Source organism: Rhamphochromis longiceps, linkage group LG23 (assembly GCF_057381845.1).
Source record: "Rhamphochromis longiceps isolate RC_006_pf linkage group LG23, R_longiceps_female_GT1.1, whole genome shotgun sequence".
NCBI lineage: Eukaryota > Metazoa > Chordata > Actinopteri > Cichliformes > Cichlidae > Rhamphochromis > Rhamphochromis longiceps.
The window spans coordinates 6604162-6622536 of record NC_140578.1 but is presented as its reverse complement, the minus strand read 5'-3'; the positions used below and the strand labels follow the sequence as shown (position 1 = coordinate 6622536).

Here is an 18375-nt window from a genome sequence, read left to right as displayed (position 1 = left end):
CCAGGGTCGAGATTGGGTGCAGATGTAAGAAAACTTATCACACAGCAGACTACATGACACCCACAACCCTCCCCTCCATGGAAAATGGTGTAATACACACAGCACTGCTGACAGAGACCCTAAACACACAACGGCAGGAGGAGATCCAACAGATAAAGGAGGTCACACTTTGTTTTTGGGATAACACACACACACACACACACACAGCTGATTAGAATTAGAGGGAAAGGGTGAGAACAGAAGAAAAAGTTTACAAGTGCTTTTCAACTCAGCAGTGAGTTGGGGAGAAGAGGAGGAAGAGAGAAATCCTAAAGGCTTAACCGCTATAGCTTCTTGTCTGAGAGTATGTCAGGGATAACGGCGGTTAGTCATGCACAAATCCATACTGCCTGGAACACGCAGACAGAAGCATGAGTAGAGAAGCTGTGGTTTGCATACACAGGCACTTTGTATATGTTTACTTGCAGCAAAACTTGTACGAGATGGAAAGAAATAAATAGTCATGGCAAGAAGGCAGAAATTCAATCACAAATCAGGGAGAAAATTCTTCCAAAATGGTCAAGTAAGATCTTTTAAACATTACAGCTTAAACATGTATGAATAACACATTCAAGTAAATCACAATGGTGACAAAAAGCAAGTTAAGTCCAAATAAACTTAGAGTAAACCTGGAGTGACCATTTTGCACCAGTAGTGCCACGAATCATTTCTATCTGCCTGCTTTGGTCTCCGACTCTCACATCCAGCTGTTCTCTACAGGAAGAAGCTCCGAAACCCCAGCAGCATTACAATCAGCTTTTCTCGTTGCTACAGGGAAAAGCAAAAGGAGGGGAACTTCAAGCTGTAATTAAGGATGAAGAGGTCAAAGCAGTCCTGGACTCAGCAAAACACCTGAATTCAAACAGGCCTTGTCTCTTTGCTCCCTTATACAAAAACCACACAGGTCATTGTTAAGGATGGGACATTTAATCAGCAGCTCTGCCATTTTCTTTTTCAGTCTTTTCTTTTCTTTATCACTTATGACATCAGAGGTAGGCTGGGCGGCTAAAAAATAAATAAATAAATAAAATAAAGGAGGGAGGAAAGAAAAAAAAAAAAAAAAAAAGCAATCTTCAACACCCACACCCTCATCCCCCTTCTCCTCCCTTCTCTTCCTTCTTCCCCTCCCTCTTCTAGTCTCCCCCATGCTTTGTGAAAAACTCAAGGCATCAGTGGTGAGAGCTCAGTCTGTTGAAGTGGCCGGCTTTTGAACCATACCCCAGTCTGAGCACCAGGAAAGTTCACAGGGAGCTTCGGGAAGTAGGGCCTTGACTAAAGCCTTGCATTGTGATTTATTGCTACAGAACAGGAGGAGTGAGTAGAGGAGAGAACCTCTGAAGACTTGGACAAAGAGAGAGACAGAGACATGAGTCCTGCGCACTGCAGCCCGGTGAAGACAGAATATAATATACACGTGACACCATAACTGCAGGAAAACATCCATCTCACTACTGGTAACAAAAAGGTAAACGCTGCTCGAGTTTTATTCTGTTTTCAATTTTGATTTTGGAATCAGTGAGTGTGTGTGTCTGTCAGCAAGATGGTGTTTTGTGTGTGTCTGGGCAGCTGTGAGAGCTCTGGCTGAGAGGTTGGAGAGGTTAGGACGTTTCGTGACTGGAGGTTACATCTGCAGACAGAAACATTTAGCAACGCTTCTTTGGCTATCCCCTGGAGTCTGACTGAGAAATACTGTGTACAGCATACTGAGAAGTGTATCGTGTATACATTTAACATATGTAATGTATATGAGGCCAACAAAGAAATCTGGAGAATTTATGAATTTATGATCCTAGTTGTATTAAGGAAGGGCAAAAACAACTGAATTCAGAAAGTACAACTTTTTCTGGTGTGCAGGGCCATGATTTACATCAGTTATGTAAAATGATTTTAAAAAATATACAGTCAATGAGTTGTTTCATCTAGATGTGAGAATGGAGAAACATCCAAGATCTTAAAGTTGCTCTGAAAATGACATTAAACCTTACCTGAGGAGAAAGAAAAAGCCAGAGAGAAGACAAAAAAAAGAAAACTGGGACATTCCAGCAAAACACTTGAGGGAGAGTGATCAGCTCAGATGGAGAGATTTGAGCTCTGCTCCTAGGCCTGTTTATTTTTTCTTGGCTTTTGGTTTCCTAATACAGTCTGAACCTGGCTGCTAACAGGGGTACGGGGATGTAGCCGAGTTAACCTGGTGGAAATCGGGATTAGGCCAATAAGTTCCATCTGTACATTCAGACGTGGTGAGATCTCATCTCACCTCACAGCCCCTTTTGGAAGGCTTAAAAGTGAGCAGATTCTATGACAGTTTATAAGCTCCCCGTTCAGGGTCGTGTTAAGGGAAAAGATAAAAATGCAGTGTAAGCCAACCTTAACCACATCCTCTATCAAATACACCCCATGGACATAAGACACTTCAGTCCCAACCTTGTCATGATGGCAAAAGCTTTGAACACTAATAACATCAATATGGTGCTCTTCCATATCAGCAACTCACAATTATCTTCAAATGTTTTTGCTTACGTCCTGGTCTGTTGGTGGTATCTGTGGAAACATTCTGCTCGCTACAAAGCCACATCTGTGAATGCTGTAAAGGTCCGTGAGAGACACGCAGACCTTCAAAAAGCCAGTGTTTGAAGTAAAAAGCAAAATGAGCGATGGCGAAAAGGAAAGAAAACACTGCACGAGCATTTTTCCGCTTAGAGTAATAAATCATAATATCGATACCTCTAATAATTCAGGCTGGAAAAATAAGTGGGAGAAAAAAAAAAGATAAAAAAGATAAAGGGGAGGCAGGAACAGCTGTCTGAGAAATATCCAGAACATTCCGTGCTGAAGCACCAGCATTCGGCTCTACCTGAACCGTGACTGCACGAAGGACAGGCTTTAAAAACGGGTCATTACTTACAATCCACGCATAAACTAACCATACTCATAGCCTTCACCTTAAGAGTTTTAAATCACAGCAGAACATCTGTTTGATGTCTTTTCTATTTAAAATTTGCAAAAGTCCCATGACAAGCCAGTCAGGCAGTGCGTGGCCCATCAGAGTCAGTTACCTGCAGCCCTCCCCACCAGTCCCTTCATAGACTATGCTGTAACTCAGCACGGGACTCATAACTCACCCAGCCAGCACCAACAAACAGCTGCAGTTTTTGGGCAGCAGGCATGCATCCAATCGTATCTTGCATTTTTAACCCGTGTCAATACTAGTCTCAACTGATTTTATCTGCAAAACGCAGCCAATTAGAGAAGCGGACAAAGATAACATCCTGGATAAAGTCTTATCCAAAAACACTGCTCCTGCACTACTGTGTGCACATGTTAAACCCAACCACAGAACAACAACTCTGACACATTACATATCTCTTAAAACTCAAACCGACATTATGAGCCACACAAACTTTTAGACTTTATAAAGACATACAAAAACTAGTGGAGGATAAAGTCAAGGATAGTCACAGGAAAGTTTGTTTGAACTGTGAAGCTCATTAATGAGAGCTTGGACACAGCTGAACAGACTGGTCACCGTAGGGAGGAAGAGGTCAGCCAGGAGGTCAGGGTAAATAGACGGGTGAAGTGGAGGCATGTAACTAAGTAGAGCCAGTGGACAACAAGCGTGTAATGCAGTGTGCAAATTTATGTGTTCTTCCTTGTTGATTTAGCTAATAGAAAGCATGTGAAGTCTGAGGTTTGAGTTTAAGGCTAGGTGTGACTCAGAAGAGAAATAAAAACCAAGGAAAAGTATGCACGAGTGGCCAAAGAATGTACTAAATCAGAAATTTTAAACCATCCAGCCAAACAAACATTCATATAAATTCTTTTTTTTAAAAATATTTTCCCCCCTCCTTGCTCTCCTGGATCGCCTGACCTTCCTGAAAGTAATTTTTGCTGCACAAAACCTGAAGCAGCAATCCAGATATTCATTTATTTATCAGTTATCAACCAAAGAGCACGCCAAGGTGAAGCTACAGCTAATCTATCAACCTAGCTAGGTTAATTTTAAATTAATTTTCACCAAGAAACTGGGATTGTTGTGGAGGGTTACATCAATAAACATAAAAGACACAAAATTAATACCAACCTATCGGTGGAGCACACACAGAACAGTCCCAGTTTCTCACGTGACCCATTGAGAAGACAAATTAGCCACGTCTGACTGAGAAAAATACACTATACAAAGGAAGATGCAAGTTTATGGTGTCATCAGTTGGTTTTTTCATGCACAAAAATGAATAATGCCAAAGATGTGTGTGTGTGTCGTCTATTCTATAGGAGGGGAAGCAAGAGGAAGAGTGTCATGTAATAATGACAGTGTTGGAAATCTCAGTCATTACATTAAGCACAGCACAGACAAAAGGATGACCCTGAGTTTCTGTGCATTTAAGTGCATGTTATGAACGCAGAGTAAGACGGGAAACCCGCTTTCCACAAAGACCAATTGATTTCGGGCGGATGAGTGGGTGGGGGCAAAGTAGAGGAAGGGTGGGACTGTACCCTAATCTACAAATAGACCTCTGACCCCAACAACAGTCTCAGCCCACATGTTTATAGAGTTTCCCCTACAGAAGAAGGAAAACAGATGGGGGGGCCCGTAGGGCCTCAGGTAGCATCATCAAGGACGACAGTTTAGTAGCTAGAAAAGCAGGAGGTTGAAATAACTTGTTAGTAAGGGTTGGTTTTATTAAAAATACAGGCCACCATCAACTTAATATTCAAGTTATGTTTAGTGATTGCCTTAAGTTCCAGTAAAAACCTCCAGTATCCGTTTGTGGCTCAGGTTTTCTAATAAAAAGAAAATCCTACTGTAATTCTTTGCATCAGCCCTCATTTCCCTTTTAGTTTTACACCATGAACTGATATAAAACATTCCCATTACTTACTGTACCGCAATGTAATTTGTATTCCATTTTAGAAGCGGCATTTAAAGTTTCTTCAGTTTTGATGAGGCTTTTACGAGTTTTGTGTTTTTAGCACTCCTGTGTGAATGCTGGGGGTTTTTTGGTTTGTTTTTCTTCTCATTAACTGCTTCATAATGTCAGCACTTTTACTACATCCCCACTCATGCTGAGTTATCCTCCCAAAGCCTTTTATTTACTCACATTTTCATTCTATCCTTCATCAAAAGCAAGTTAGATCGTTTCTTTGTTGGCCGTTCTGCGTACACTTCTGTAACCTATTGTTTCAGCAAGCGCAGGAAAAGTTTGACTTTGAGTTACTCATGTAACTCAGCTGTCTGATGTCATGAACAGAAAAAAAGCTGCTGCTGTTGTTGTTGCTGTTTCCACGTTGTTCCTTGAATGAGAATAAACTTATTTCCTTCACTCATCCCTATTTTCCCTATTTTGTTTTCACGTTCCCTTCTTTTTGTAACCAGTGATGAGGTGTTTGGAGGTATTTTGGACTTATTGTGGGAAAGTCTGAGGACCAGATGAGGGAGTGGAAGCAGAGGATTTTGGAGGCTGGGAAAAAACATTGACTTTGAAAATATAAATAAATTCTATCCAAGTCATTCTCTCCCACTGGCTGGACTGCAATCCATCAAGTGAGAGACTGACACATTAGAAACCCACCGTGGGCGCTGAAACAAACATGCTGCAGACTGATATTATACATATGTACAGGAGGTTACAAACTGAAGCAAAAACAAATATAAAGTTTCTCATTAAGGTATTAAGCTCCCATGTGCCACCAACACAGCTTTAAAGGCACCACAGATTTAATTCTCCAACTCTATGAAACATTAAATGAGGGATAAACATCATTACCTTCATAGTTATCCCCTTGTATAGACTTTTAATACCGCTGCGTAACCCGTTGGCCTCTAAGGCCACAGCATGGTTTACATCAATCTTATACTCATACTTGCATACATACTTTGGTGCTCTAAGGAAACAAGTAAACCCAAACATCTCCTCACTGCAAGGTTCAAGCACTTAGGCCTATACTTTTCTCCTGGTTTATGGAACATGTACTTCTCCACTGGCTGTGACTACAGTTAAACTACTTATGTAACCACTTGAGCAGACATCTGGATCAGGTCCGCCATCTTCACATGAAATCACAATCAACTGGCTCTTCTCAGAATTTCTGGACATAATATAGAGCAAGACTGTGTGTAAACAGCCTAACAAACAGCACACTTGTAATTTCACATCTAAGTTTCTCCACGCAGTTGTTCAGATCTTTCTTTTAATTTATCACTTGTCTTTTTGGCATTCCTTCTAAAGTACACACTATTACAAATATTTATTATAAACTGCCTGCATGGAGATTGTCATACACCTGTAGGTGTCTGGTTACAGGTGTATGACAATCTCCATGCAGGCAGTTTATAATAAATATTTGTAATAGTTTTCTTTAGGTGACAAATGAATACATGTTTTTTGCAATTATGCACGGTGAAACCCAAGGTTATAAGAGTGCCTGCCATATGGCCATCTCTGTGAAGTCAGCCTCAACAATCATTATGCTGTCTATCTGAATATTACAAGCTAATTTTTCCCTGCCAGGAGTAAAGTAAACAGATGTCTTACTTAATGACTTCTCTGATCATTTCCTCTCTTACAACAATGATAATATAATTATAACATCAGCCTCTACACGAACAATCTAAAGGTAGACGAAAGCCAGTTTCTCTCCAGAGGAAACTGGCTGTCATTGTGCTGTCAATGTAAATGTAGTAAGCCAAGACCAATTTGAAATGCAGTTAATTCAGCATGGCGCCAATTCTCATTTTGTAATTCGTAATTTTGTTTTTGTATAGTTTTTGTTTTTTTCATATATGGGCAAGTGCGGTGAACCCCTTTATGTTTTTTTTATCATTTACAAAATGACTAAAAAACATAAAACAAAATATAGTGCCACTACAGCTGAAGTGCAGAATTTGCATTTATAATAGTGTAATGGTTCATACAGTGGAATGACTGTGGATTGAAAATAAATTAACCCACAGCACAGACAGGGGCATACAAAAAGAGACATGCCGACAGGGGAGTGAGATACTGTAAGATAGATAAGGAAGTGCATACCCTGCATGACAGAGGTGCATGAGATCATACTACTGCCAAAAAGATGGAGGAAAAAAGAAAAGGCATGCAGAGGTGACCGTTTGTCAGTCCTTCACTGGTTTCAAATGGACTACACAATTTTTTGCTAGTAAAGCAGCACCAACAAAAAAATAAATCCTATTCATATTAAAGTAGAAAATTGGTTTAAATGTTTCTTATTTGGTATACTACTTACAGTCTAATTCTCCCATGTGCTTTTAGTTAACTGTAACTGAAAAGGGTGGAAGGAGCACTAAACAGAGGGAGCAAAGAGGAAGAAAAGCAATGAAAAAAGGGGGGGAAAGTCGAGAGGATGGGGCTTTCACATTGAAAGAAAGTGCCAGAGAATTCTGTTAAGAATAAAAAGGAATGAGAGTAGTTTATGTATGAGAGGATTTGCCTCAGGTTACGTTCACGATGACTGACCTGAAAGGCAAAGAGGGGCCATGACCCATTTTCTACCACCATTACTTTCTTCCATCTTTAACCTCCTACTGTTTCTCAACCACCTGACAGTACATTCTAAGTGAAATAATACTTGCAGCCTACAACTTGCACATCAAGTTTGTGACCTTAAGCTAACTTGGTACTACACATTCTTGCTTCCTGACTCCAAAAAACACAATGTTAATGTCCTGATGGCTGCATCCATCTTTTATACACAATGCAGAGCCTGAGGAGAAATCAAGGAGTGTGAACTCATGCATATATGGACAGATGTGTACTACTGCACAAGTATAAAAAGATACGTTACCAGATGTTCTTTAAACACAGGTGAGCTTTGTGTTTTTCTTTTAACAACCCTTACAGGCTTGAACCAATTTAGATGTTTTTTTTCTCCTTCTTACTCAAAAGGGCACTCTGCTTGTTCTGGTGAAACACTGTCAATGTTGTACCTTTACAACACGCTACTGACCTCTCAGCATCTCCTGGAATGTCTTTGATATGCTACGTTTCCATGAAAAGAGACTAGGCCCCTCATACTCAGAACCACCACATAGAAGGAAATAAAATGAAGGTAGGAGCTGAGAGAGCAAAGGGATAGAAGAAAGGGACTGTAGGTAGGTGCTAAGGCAGGCAATAACTGATAGATGAGCTGTGATGTTACAGTTCTGTTCATGCCTCGTACGCTTTATGAATATGAAGACTTTCTGGAACTGATAAGTTTAAAAAGTCAGCCACAGTTTAGAAGAGAAGACACTTGAAGACTGATAGTGCTGATGCTGCTGGTAAAGACATTAGCAGCTCTCACCAAGGTCAGCAAGGATACAGTACCTGGTTACGCTGTCAGACACACAAGCTGCTGGAAAAACATACAACCATGAAAATGAATAACATCTCTGAGTAGTCATGCACACAGAGTATTCAATCATACAGACAGACACACAAACTTAAACATACCATTAAAAAGGTACACACGCACACATACACCCTGCAGATCTAGAGTACTAACTGTAATTCTGCCCCCTTTCAACATTGTTCCAAGTGACATAATTGCCAGAATTCCTGAAGAACCACAATGGCGTCATATGGGAGACACACAGCGCCTGAGTTTCAGGCTGGAGAGTAGGCCATAATGATGTGGCATAGAGAAAAGACTGACTGTGAAGAGTGATGGAGGGGATTAGGAGGGATAGAAAGTCTTGGCCTTGCATAGGACCAGGTCGGGTGTTAAATTGAGCAGTACATGAGACTGAGAGCGCTTTTTGTGTTTGTATGCTGATGAGAAACGGAACAAAAAAAAAAATCACAAGGGGAAACAGCTTTGCACATATTTTTGATTGATTTCTGACTTAATCTCACATCCATTAGTGACTGTCCTGCATGCATGTTTGGAAAATATAATTTAAATAAAATATAAATAGTACCTCTTACCCAACACCTGTGCTGGCATGTTTAACTGTGTCAAGGAAACTGCATTAGGGTCAATTTGTGGTTGGTGTGTTTCAGGTGAGGCCAGTGCAAGTAGCCAACCTAGTTACAAAGGACAGTAACATTATATCTAAGCTGTGGAAGTAGCAAGTCAGAAGCCAGGTATTTATATTTTAATGTCATGGTGGAACAACGTGGACTAGACTTTATATCTAAAAAAAAATAAAATAAATAAAAATAAAAAAACTATACAGCCAAGTGGCACTGAATTTCCTACTGAGGTGCATGGCCACAACATTTTACACCCTCTTAAGGCTGGAGTACTCCCTCAATTGTATGCAAAAGGTTTTTACGCTATGCTAAAAAATGCCAGAAGCTTAGTGAGGTGCTTTTTAGCAGCCTGTGCTGCATGCTAACCACCGTTTCCTGTTGCTAAGAACTGAAAAATGCTCAGCTACGGATAAAATCTGTCTCATTACTGTCACTTGAAAATCACACTGGAGGACAGGTGAGACAAATACGGTAACGATACGATAACAATGGAGCAGATTATACTGCTCTGTTCTCAAACGACCCATGTCTGTAGCAGATGACATCTCCAGCATAGCACATTATTGTTAAAAAGCTTGTTGATACATTTAGCTTGATGTGGGTCTGCCATGTAAGCATCGATCAGCAAGAATCAGGTAACTGTAACACATTAGGTTGCCATTTTGTGTCATATCAATAAAAGTGTATCTGTTGTGGGGGAAAAGAAGCTAAGAAGAGACTGTGCTTTGCAAGTCCCAACTTAAAAATAAATGAAGTTGCCATCCATTTTCTGCTGCTTCCAGTATCTACAGTACAATCCAGAAACTGGAAGTTGATTCCTGTGGTCAACTTGCTGAGAAGTACCATAATTTCTAAAAAGGGTTCCTGATTCCTACAGTTGGGGGAAAATAACAAAACAAAACAAAACAAAAAAAAAAAAACCATCTTTAAGTAGGATCTTATAGAAGCCGGGAGGATGGGAGTTTGCCAAGTCTCTGTCCTAGACTAAAGAAGATAAACTAAATTCAAGGGCAGGATGAAGATAAAGATAAATCAGCAACAGTTAGATATCATAGCTCCTTAATAGGGGGAAACCAAGAGAACCTCTGAATAATGGGGTGTCTGTCAGCAGGGGAACTAACTAAGACAGAAAGCAGACGTAAGCCAGTTGGCTGGACAGAAAATGTGTTCTCTCTTTGACTATTTCCACACAAATAACAGTCTGTGGGAGCAGTATGTGACAAATTCTCAACTGGATACTTTCCTAAACAATTAGATTGTCTGCTGATATCTTTTTTTTAAGAAAGAAAAAAAAAAAAAGCTTCAAATACCATTTCATCAAAATACTATATCCCTCTGCTCTGGAAAAGCAAACAATTAACAGTCCTGGTGTTTTATTCATTGTACACAAAGAAAAAGCTGTTTCCTTAACTCCTAAGGTCGTGTGTTCTTTCAGGGAGGCCTGGAGGGAGTACCAGCAGCTGCCCATCTATCCATTCAGTCAGCCAGCAGCAATGCAAGGGCTGATGTGGCGTCTGTGCGCCTTGCTCTGCCTCTCCCTCTGGCAGGAAAGTTACTGCAGGAGCTCCAGGGAAGCCCGGAGGACCAAAGAGCCTTCTCTCCACAGGAGTAAAAGAGCTCCTCTGGATCCTGATGCCGAAAAATGCTCTTATACCTTCCTTGTACCTGAGCAGAGAATCACAGGTAGAAAATATGCTATTTTTCGAAAAGTACCCTTAGTACAATATGGTTGAACTAGTCTCTCTTTTGCTTCCCATTACATCAAAACAGCTTCTTATTAATCTCTTAAATCATATCTGTCATCAGGTCCAATCTGTGCCAGCACCACAGGCCCAGAGCCAGACAAGGAAAGAGTGACCCGTATGGAGATTGCAGATGTGCGGGATGTGCTCAACAAACAGCGCCGTGAGATTGAGACGCTGCAGCTGGTGGTAGATGTGGATGGTAACTTGGTGAATGAGATGAAGCTGCTGCGGAAAGAGAGCAGGAACATGAACTCCAGGGTGACCCAACTATATATGCAGCTGCTACATGAGATCATCAGGAAGAGAGACAACTCCTTGGAGCTCGCCCAGCTGGAGAACCGTGTCCTCAATGTGACCTCAGAGATGATGCGACTGGCTTCAAGGTATAGGGAGCTAGAGGCCCGTTTTGCCACAATGGCCGGAGTGGTCAACAACCAGTCCATTCTCATATCTGTACTGGAGGAGCAGTGTATGAGGACGCTGGGACGCAGTGAGCTGCCTGCAGTTCCCCCTCTGGTGCAGGTGGTACCGCAGAATATACCAGTCAACAACCGTTTCACCAATGAGATACAGAGGGACAATAACAACAGGGAGTTCTCCCGTGGACCACGCATCAACCCACCTACAATAAGCCCTTTTGGGATTGACCCTCCACCACCGCAAGGAACGCTTACCTCTGATGGCAAGTACAAATTTAAAATAGCAGGCAAAGACTGAGGAATAACTGAGGACTGTAAAACAGTCAGGAATCTAATGACTTTTAGTAGGCTGACGCTGAGCAAAAGTAAGATGTCTTAAGTAACTGTCAGAAACTGTGCTAATTGTACACACAACTACTAAAGTATAATTAGCTAGGGATCGCAATTCAAAACCTAATTTCTCGCAACAGTTGGTACTGTTGAGGCACAGTTGGCTCATGCTTGGCATGCTACAGAGGCAGTGAAATCATACATTCCTATGATCCCACTTGGCTGCTTGTATTGGCAGCATGATACAGAGCATATGCACTAAATTAGTGGGATGGGGATTAGGCCTCTTTTAACAGCATTAAGAAGACTTGGTAAAATGGGAAAAGATATATCTTCAATTGGATAAGTAAAGGGGCAGGGTATCGTTAAAGTACCCATCTACTGGATTTGCCCAACAAGTCTGAGAACCCTGCACTAAAATAACTAATCCTCTAAATAGACAATGCTCCTTTGTTCTTTTCTTCCAAAAAAAAGTTGACCATCCTGACATCTGAGAAAGATAATCGCCAATGTGAAACTAATTTGCAAGGTAGACTGCTACTTGGAAACGGCTCCTAAAACTTGGTCCGGGCGCTTGTATTTTGACTGGCGATTAAAGTATGGGGAAGAATGTTGAAAGGGGTTATACAAGCCCTTAAACGGTGAAACAGACAAAGGGGAAAGCAAAACAAAGCCTGTCTGAAAAAATGATGGGTCAGAACCAGACAAATTTAAGGGCCAAAATAAATGTATTTTTGACAGGGTCACAGTTTAACTACATTATCGTCATCATCAAGTTTAAACCAATACATTTCACAGCTTATTTGTAAATTACCCTTTACTTTCAGTCATTTGGTATGCATGTCTAATATATATATATATCCTGAACATCCTTGGCTGGGCAAACTATATGAAAGCACCCAAAATTCACCTTAAAAAAAAAGGTATCAGAATGAGAAAAAAAACCCCAAAACAAACAAAAAAACAAAAACCACCACATTTTTATATCAGGAAATATTTGAGAAAACATGCACCAATGCCATAAAACTGCATCTATGATATGGCAAAGCATCACCTATTCTGGGCTTTACATATGGCAGAGTTAAATAATGACATAAAATTCAGATGTACACTATTTTGGAAATAATTAAGTCAGTTTTTCTGTTTATGATCATTCGGGCGGCATAGTTAGACCTTAGCATTATGATATTTTTGCTTTGTTTAAAAGGCATCAGCTTACAGTCACTGTCCTGTCATTGCAAAAAAGGGGGGAAAAAAAGAAGAAAAAATTTAAGTCTATACAAGAGTTAATGCCTATACAGTCATTTTAAATGTGCGTTAATCACAAGTGTCTGGTTTCTCATGAAAGCCCACATCAATCAGTGAAACACTGTTCTTCTTAAATCACAGACCTGTCGCCACCTCCACTGACATTCAAATAATGACATGCTTCTTTTAAGCTCAAAGAGCAGAGGAGCATATTTTAAAAGCCTCCACGCAGAAAAAAAATCTCCAAAGAAACACAAAGGTAGAAGATGGCACGAGGTGAGGAAGTGCCCGTGGGAGGTAAAATTGCAGAGACTGAACTTGTAAATGACAAGAAGACCGCGTATCCTTTTAACTACCTCTAGCTATGTGGAGTTCCTCATCTGCCTTACCAAGCTGTAACTGTCTGATTAGTTATCAGCCGATTAAAGTGTATTTGAACTGACATACATACTACAAACAGCATTCTGACCATATCCTTACTGACCTTATCCATCAGCTGCTGTTTTCACTCGATTAGTGGTGCTCCTTCATGATCGAGATAAAAAGTTATAATAGGAAGATTTAATTTTGTTTTTTTCTATGGAGTTTTTATGGATGAGTTTTTGCAGCAGACAGGATAGATCCGAAACAAGGAGGGAAAAGTGTAAAACAGAAAGCCACCACAGGTCCTAGCAGCCCCTCTTCCATGTAGGTTCCATACAAGTATAAATACGCACCGCTTCACCACAGTTTGGTCTAGATGAACCAACTACTATGTATTATACTGGGTACCTATGTGCTTTCAGAGAGTCTACCACAGGCCTCTAGACTAGACAGACAGACCCAGCTTGTGTTGATACTGGTTTAATAAATATTCACAGAGAGAAAGAAGAAATGTGGCCGGTTTAGATTCAGCTGCTTCAGCTCAGCTCTGGTGCAGCGCCACCTCATAGCTTTGACTGAAGGTGGAATCTAGGTGAATATTAAATACAGCTTTGGTGTGCAGATGAAAGCTTATGTAACTTCAGACTGTGGGATGTTTGGGTGGTCTGAGCAAAGATATTAATTCCCAGCTTTGTCTTCCCTTTTAATCTAGTTTATAATGACTTCTGTATGTTAACTACAAAGAGTGACATTTAAATCAGGACATAGTCAAGTCTTATTATTCAGAAGTTTCCAACTGTGTGCAAGTCAGATAATATGTGTTGTTTAATAATTAAATAAAGAAAAATGAAGATTCTGTAAGTTAGTCAAAGATATGGTAATACATGGCTTTTTAGTGCAAGTTACGGCTCATCTTAGTATCATGCGTACCCTTGTCCTCAAAATGATCACCTATTAAAATCACCACTTGGGTTTCTCAATATTAACAATATAATTTATATGCAGATTAAAATATCACAAATGAGTGTTCATCAATATTAATGTTCAAATAAGAACCGCTCATTTATCTTCCTCTTCTACATCATTTACAACACCAGGTCCCTTCAATGACTGCTACCAGGTGCGAAAGGCAGGCTACACCACCAGTGGTATGTACCTTCTTAAGGCAAACGGCAGTGACCGACTGATCCAAGCCTGGTGCGAGCATGGCCTCGACAATGGAGGATGGACAGTTATGCAAAGGAGGAAAGATGGCTCTGTTAACTTCTTCCGCAACTGGGAGAACTACAAGGTAAGTTTACGGAAAAGGAGATTAATGAAGTAACAGCAGGTCTAACAGGACATGTGATAAGAATTTGGCATTTCAAGGACACAAATGTACAATAACAGTAGGTTTAGGGCCACTAGCCAAGAATATGTAGCTTACCCTGCAGATGATCATAAAATCTATACTGAACCTATGATTGGCTAGTTGCTTATGCCAATGGCCCAAAAATAAAGTGACAGATAAAGAGACTCCGTATCACTCTTTTCACAAGTCCCACCTTCAAGAGAGCAATGCCAACAAAATTAGTAAGTTTGTGCAGCCCACCCCTTTCCTTAGCAGCCCAGTCTCTGAGGTTCATTTTAAGGTCACTAAGCAAGCACTTGTTCAAACAGTGTAAATAGCTTAGTGGTGGATTTCCTCACACTGAAACTGCAGCCAAGAACTGAATCCAGGGACAAATGTATGCAATAAGAGAGCCCCAAGGGCTGAGAGGGAAACGCAGCTCCCCTCTCAACCCCACTGGAAATGACCCCTGTTTCTCTACTTCCCATGTCTCAGCCTTATGAGATAAGATGACCTTTTTTCCTGTGTCATTTCTATCAAAATGCCTGACCTCCGTTTTCTCTGTATGTGATGAAGGCAAATTGCAGGAGTTCTCCTTGAGTCATAAAATTTGGATTCATGTATTAATACGGTCATGGTGATTGGATTAGAGACAGAAAACACTTGTGCAGTTCTCCACTTGCTGCATTCAACTCTCCATCTAAAACACTGCCAAATCATCGCTGGCTTTGCTGTTCAACAAATTTGTAGAGTGAGAAACCGCAGATCACAACCTTAACACATTATCATTTCAATGGGAAACAGATTTGATTTCAATTCACTTGATTGCAAGGAGAAAACTCATATAAACACAGCTCCCTGGCAAGAATTCATAATAACCTCACTCCATTTTAATGTTTGTGTTCTTTGGAAACGATTTGCCTTCACTGACCACAGAAGCAAAAGATCTATTCATTCACCATTTAGCTAAACCGCAGTATCCAGCTTACGTAAATTAGTGCTACACGTACAAAAGTAGTGACATTGAAATCACAAGTGAAACTGTCGTACTGTCATAATGTGGTGCCTGTCCCCTGCAGAAAGGCTTCGGTAACATAGATGGCGAACACTGGCTCGGCCTGGAAAACATCTACAATCTTACGAAACAGGGTGATTACAAGCTGATGATAGAGCTGGAAGACTGGACAGGAAAGAAGGTGTATGCCGAGTACAGCAGCTTTCATCTGGAGTCTGAGAAGGAGGGCTACCGGCTGAGGCTAGGCACCTACCAGGGCAATGCTGGTGACTCCTTTAGCAGTCACAACGGCAAACAGTTCACTACGCTCGATCGTGACAAGGACTCCTTCTCTGGTAGGGGGACATATTGGTTACATTAGTTTGAAATAATTCATGCATTACTCTGATCTTATTTTCTGAGCCTGGGTTCTTCTCTTCATTAGGTAACTGCGCCCACTTCCACAAGGGCGGCTGGTGGTACAATGCCTGCGGACAGACCAATCTGAATGGGGTGTGGTACAGCGGGGGAGTTTACCGCAGCAAGTTTCAGGATGGAATCTTCTGGGCAGACTACGGGGGCGGTTTCTACTCCCTAAAATCAGTCCGCCTCATGATGCGGCCAATTGACTAGGACAATGAACTGTGGTTCTTTCAGATGCATCTCAGTCTCCATCCTTATCGTTCTCTACCCATAAATAAATAAATCCCGTAAAGGCAGAAGCAGGAATCTCTGCCACATCTGAGGAAGAGGTAGCGACATGTTTATGGCCAACAGTCCACTCTGTGGCTAGTTAACATGAAGACTGATACCACCGCCTTCCCCAAGTAACTACTCTCCATCTATCAGTGTGGACAGTCTATGAAGTTCCCTGAGGCCTTTTAGTATGACTGTGTCCTATTTTACTCACTCTTCTTGAGATTAAGTATGTTATAAAGGGAAATTATTGTTTACTACAGTGATGAGATTTCTTCTGAGCAGCTAATGGCGACTTATTGAAAGTGTTCCCCATAGGATGGGGCATTGAATAAACTGCGATGTTTAATCGTGGTAGCATGAAAATTAATGCAATCTAAAGTAGTGCTGAGAAGACCTGCCAAACAGTGAGAGGAAATAAATAGTTCACCTACTGTCTACCGTTTCTACTGGATTTCCTGGACTTCTGGGGCAACAACCGACCCCCAGCACCAAACCCACAAACCCACCGACTGAACAAGAACCTGTGCAACAATGTGCTTGTTCAATGTGCATATGGCTGAGACGGCTTTAGTATGTAAATATCTTTGGCTTTATTTGTGAAAGTTAATTTAAAAAGGTTGTGATTCTACTCAGGCCAAATGTTCACAATGTCATCACTCTGCCATTCTTTGTTATTTAACAGTGTATTTATATTTAATATAGTCATGGCATTGTTATATCTAGCCCTGTAACAATACAATTCTTTACACTTTTCTTATCCAGTGTAGAAATACATCAGTAGCACTTCAACACACACACACACACACACACACACACACACACACACACACACACACACACACACACACACACACGCGCAAACACACACGACAAAACTACCTGGAGTGGATATCTAGTTGACTTTAGGATGGACAAGTTGTGACATGAGCTACCAGCCATCAGAGAGGAATTAAATTCTTTCATAAACAATAAAATGTCTCACTTTTCACTACGCTTCTTGTTTTAATAAATAGCAAGACTTTCATAAAATCATTTCCCACACGAATACACTTGCAAATGTCACTGTGTAAAATATTAGCACAGCAATTTTATTTATAAAGGATGACAGCATCGCCTAAAATAAGCCACTATATTGGATCTGATTTAGTTGCAATCCAAGCTGTCATAGCAATGAATAAGATCAGGGAGACTTCCAAATTAAAGGAAGTGAACAGAAATTAGCTCTGACCACACACGGGGACTGCATTTACAAATTTACAGTAGGTCAGATGTGAGACAAGAATTGTCATTTATGTCCCCCTGTTTAGCCGGAGTTTTTCAGAGAACTTAATAAAGCAACATAAACTGCCATAACTAAACATCTTCTAATTTGGAGACAAGTCAACAAACTAGTATTGACCAGTCATCTTAAATTATGCCTCCACTAGACTCTTCTTTTAGAAGAACTGTAAGTCAGAGCAGACCGAAGCTTTGCGCTCTAAAGGTCCGGGGCAGATGAGGACTAGCCGTACTAGAGCCTGACACAGAGGACTGTAGGTTACAGGAATTGGTTATGAAAACCTCCCGGCCCCAACCCCGCTGGCAGGATTTTTGATGTGAGATATTTGACACTTTTAACTTGCTGTTTTCCATTACATTAGTTATTCCAAACGCTGATGCTCGTGTCCCACAGCTACCACTACTCAGCAACAGCAAGCTGGAGTTGGAGCACCACTGAGCTCAATTCTGGCATTCTGTAAAAATCTCTCTCCCCTAACAAGAGGCCAAAAACTGAAAATACACGCTACAGCATCGCATTAATAAAATTACACTGGGACTATCATAAATATTAACGAGCTCTTTATCAGTGACATCCTGTTCAGAGAAGTGTAGCACCAAGCTACACGAACACAAAGGATATTTTTAATCCGTTTGTGCAACCAAGCAGATCGCGGCCAACAGCTGTTGGTTCAATTGTGTAATTGAAATCGAAAACTTTATTATTTTTAGCGTTTAAAATCAGATGCAAATCAAATAGGTTTTATTTTCTTCCATGTGTACAGTACCTATGATCCTGTATTAGATATTAGATCACTTGTCGAGCAACACCAAAGACACTGGTGGCAAAGTTTTGCTACTGATATACTGCTTTTGCTAGACAAGGTGAAGGTGAAAGGACAGGAACTATTTTAAACTGCATGAATGGCTTTATTCCTAGAGTTAACCCATATGTTTCTATGGGCTCTTTGTCCCTACACGA

General features: G+C 40.8%; 2 protein-coding genes across 3 annotated transcripts in view; one reads left to right on the top strand and one right to left on the bottom strand.

The window, feature by feature from the left end:
- ralgps2 (Ral GEF with PH domain and SH3 binding motif 2) overlaps positions 1-18375 on the bottom strand; it is a 75509-nt gene that overhangs the window by 12654 nt on the left and 44480 nt on the right. The window lies entirely within an intron of this gene.
- On the top strand, positions 1188-17012 carry angptl1a (angiopoietin-like 1a). Its single transcript, XM_085398025.1, has 6 exons — positions 1188-1504; positions 10444-10691; positions 10815-11435; positions 14211-14404; positions 15523-15793; positions 15883-17012. Exons 2-6 carry the CDS (start codon positions 10502-10504, stop codon positions 16068-16070), a joined length of 1464 nt encoding a protein of 487 aa, XP_085254151.1. The 5' UTR covers positions 1188-1504; positions 10444-10501; the 3' UTR covers positions 16071-17012.

Bases quoted from the DNA above. Each gene is read 5' to 3' on its own strand.
- angptl1a (XM_085398025.1), top strand. From the start codon at position 10,502: ATGCAAGGGCTGATGTGGCGTCTGTGCGCCTTGCTCTGCCTCTCCCTC. The intron at 14,405-15,522 runs GTAAGTTTACGG...TGTCCCCTGCAG, and splicing joins GCAACTGGGAGAACTACAAG to AAAGGCTTCGGTAACATAGA. The intron at 15,794-15,882 runs GTAGGGGGACAT...TCTCTTCATTAG, and splicing joins TGACAAGGACTCCTTCTCTG to GTAACTGCGCCCACTTCCAC.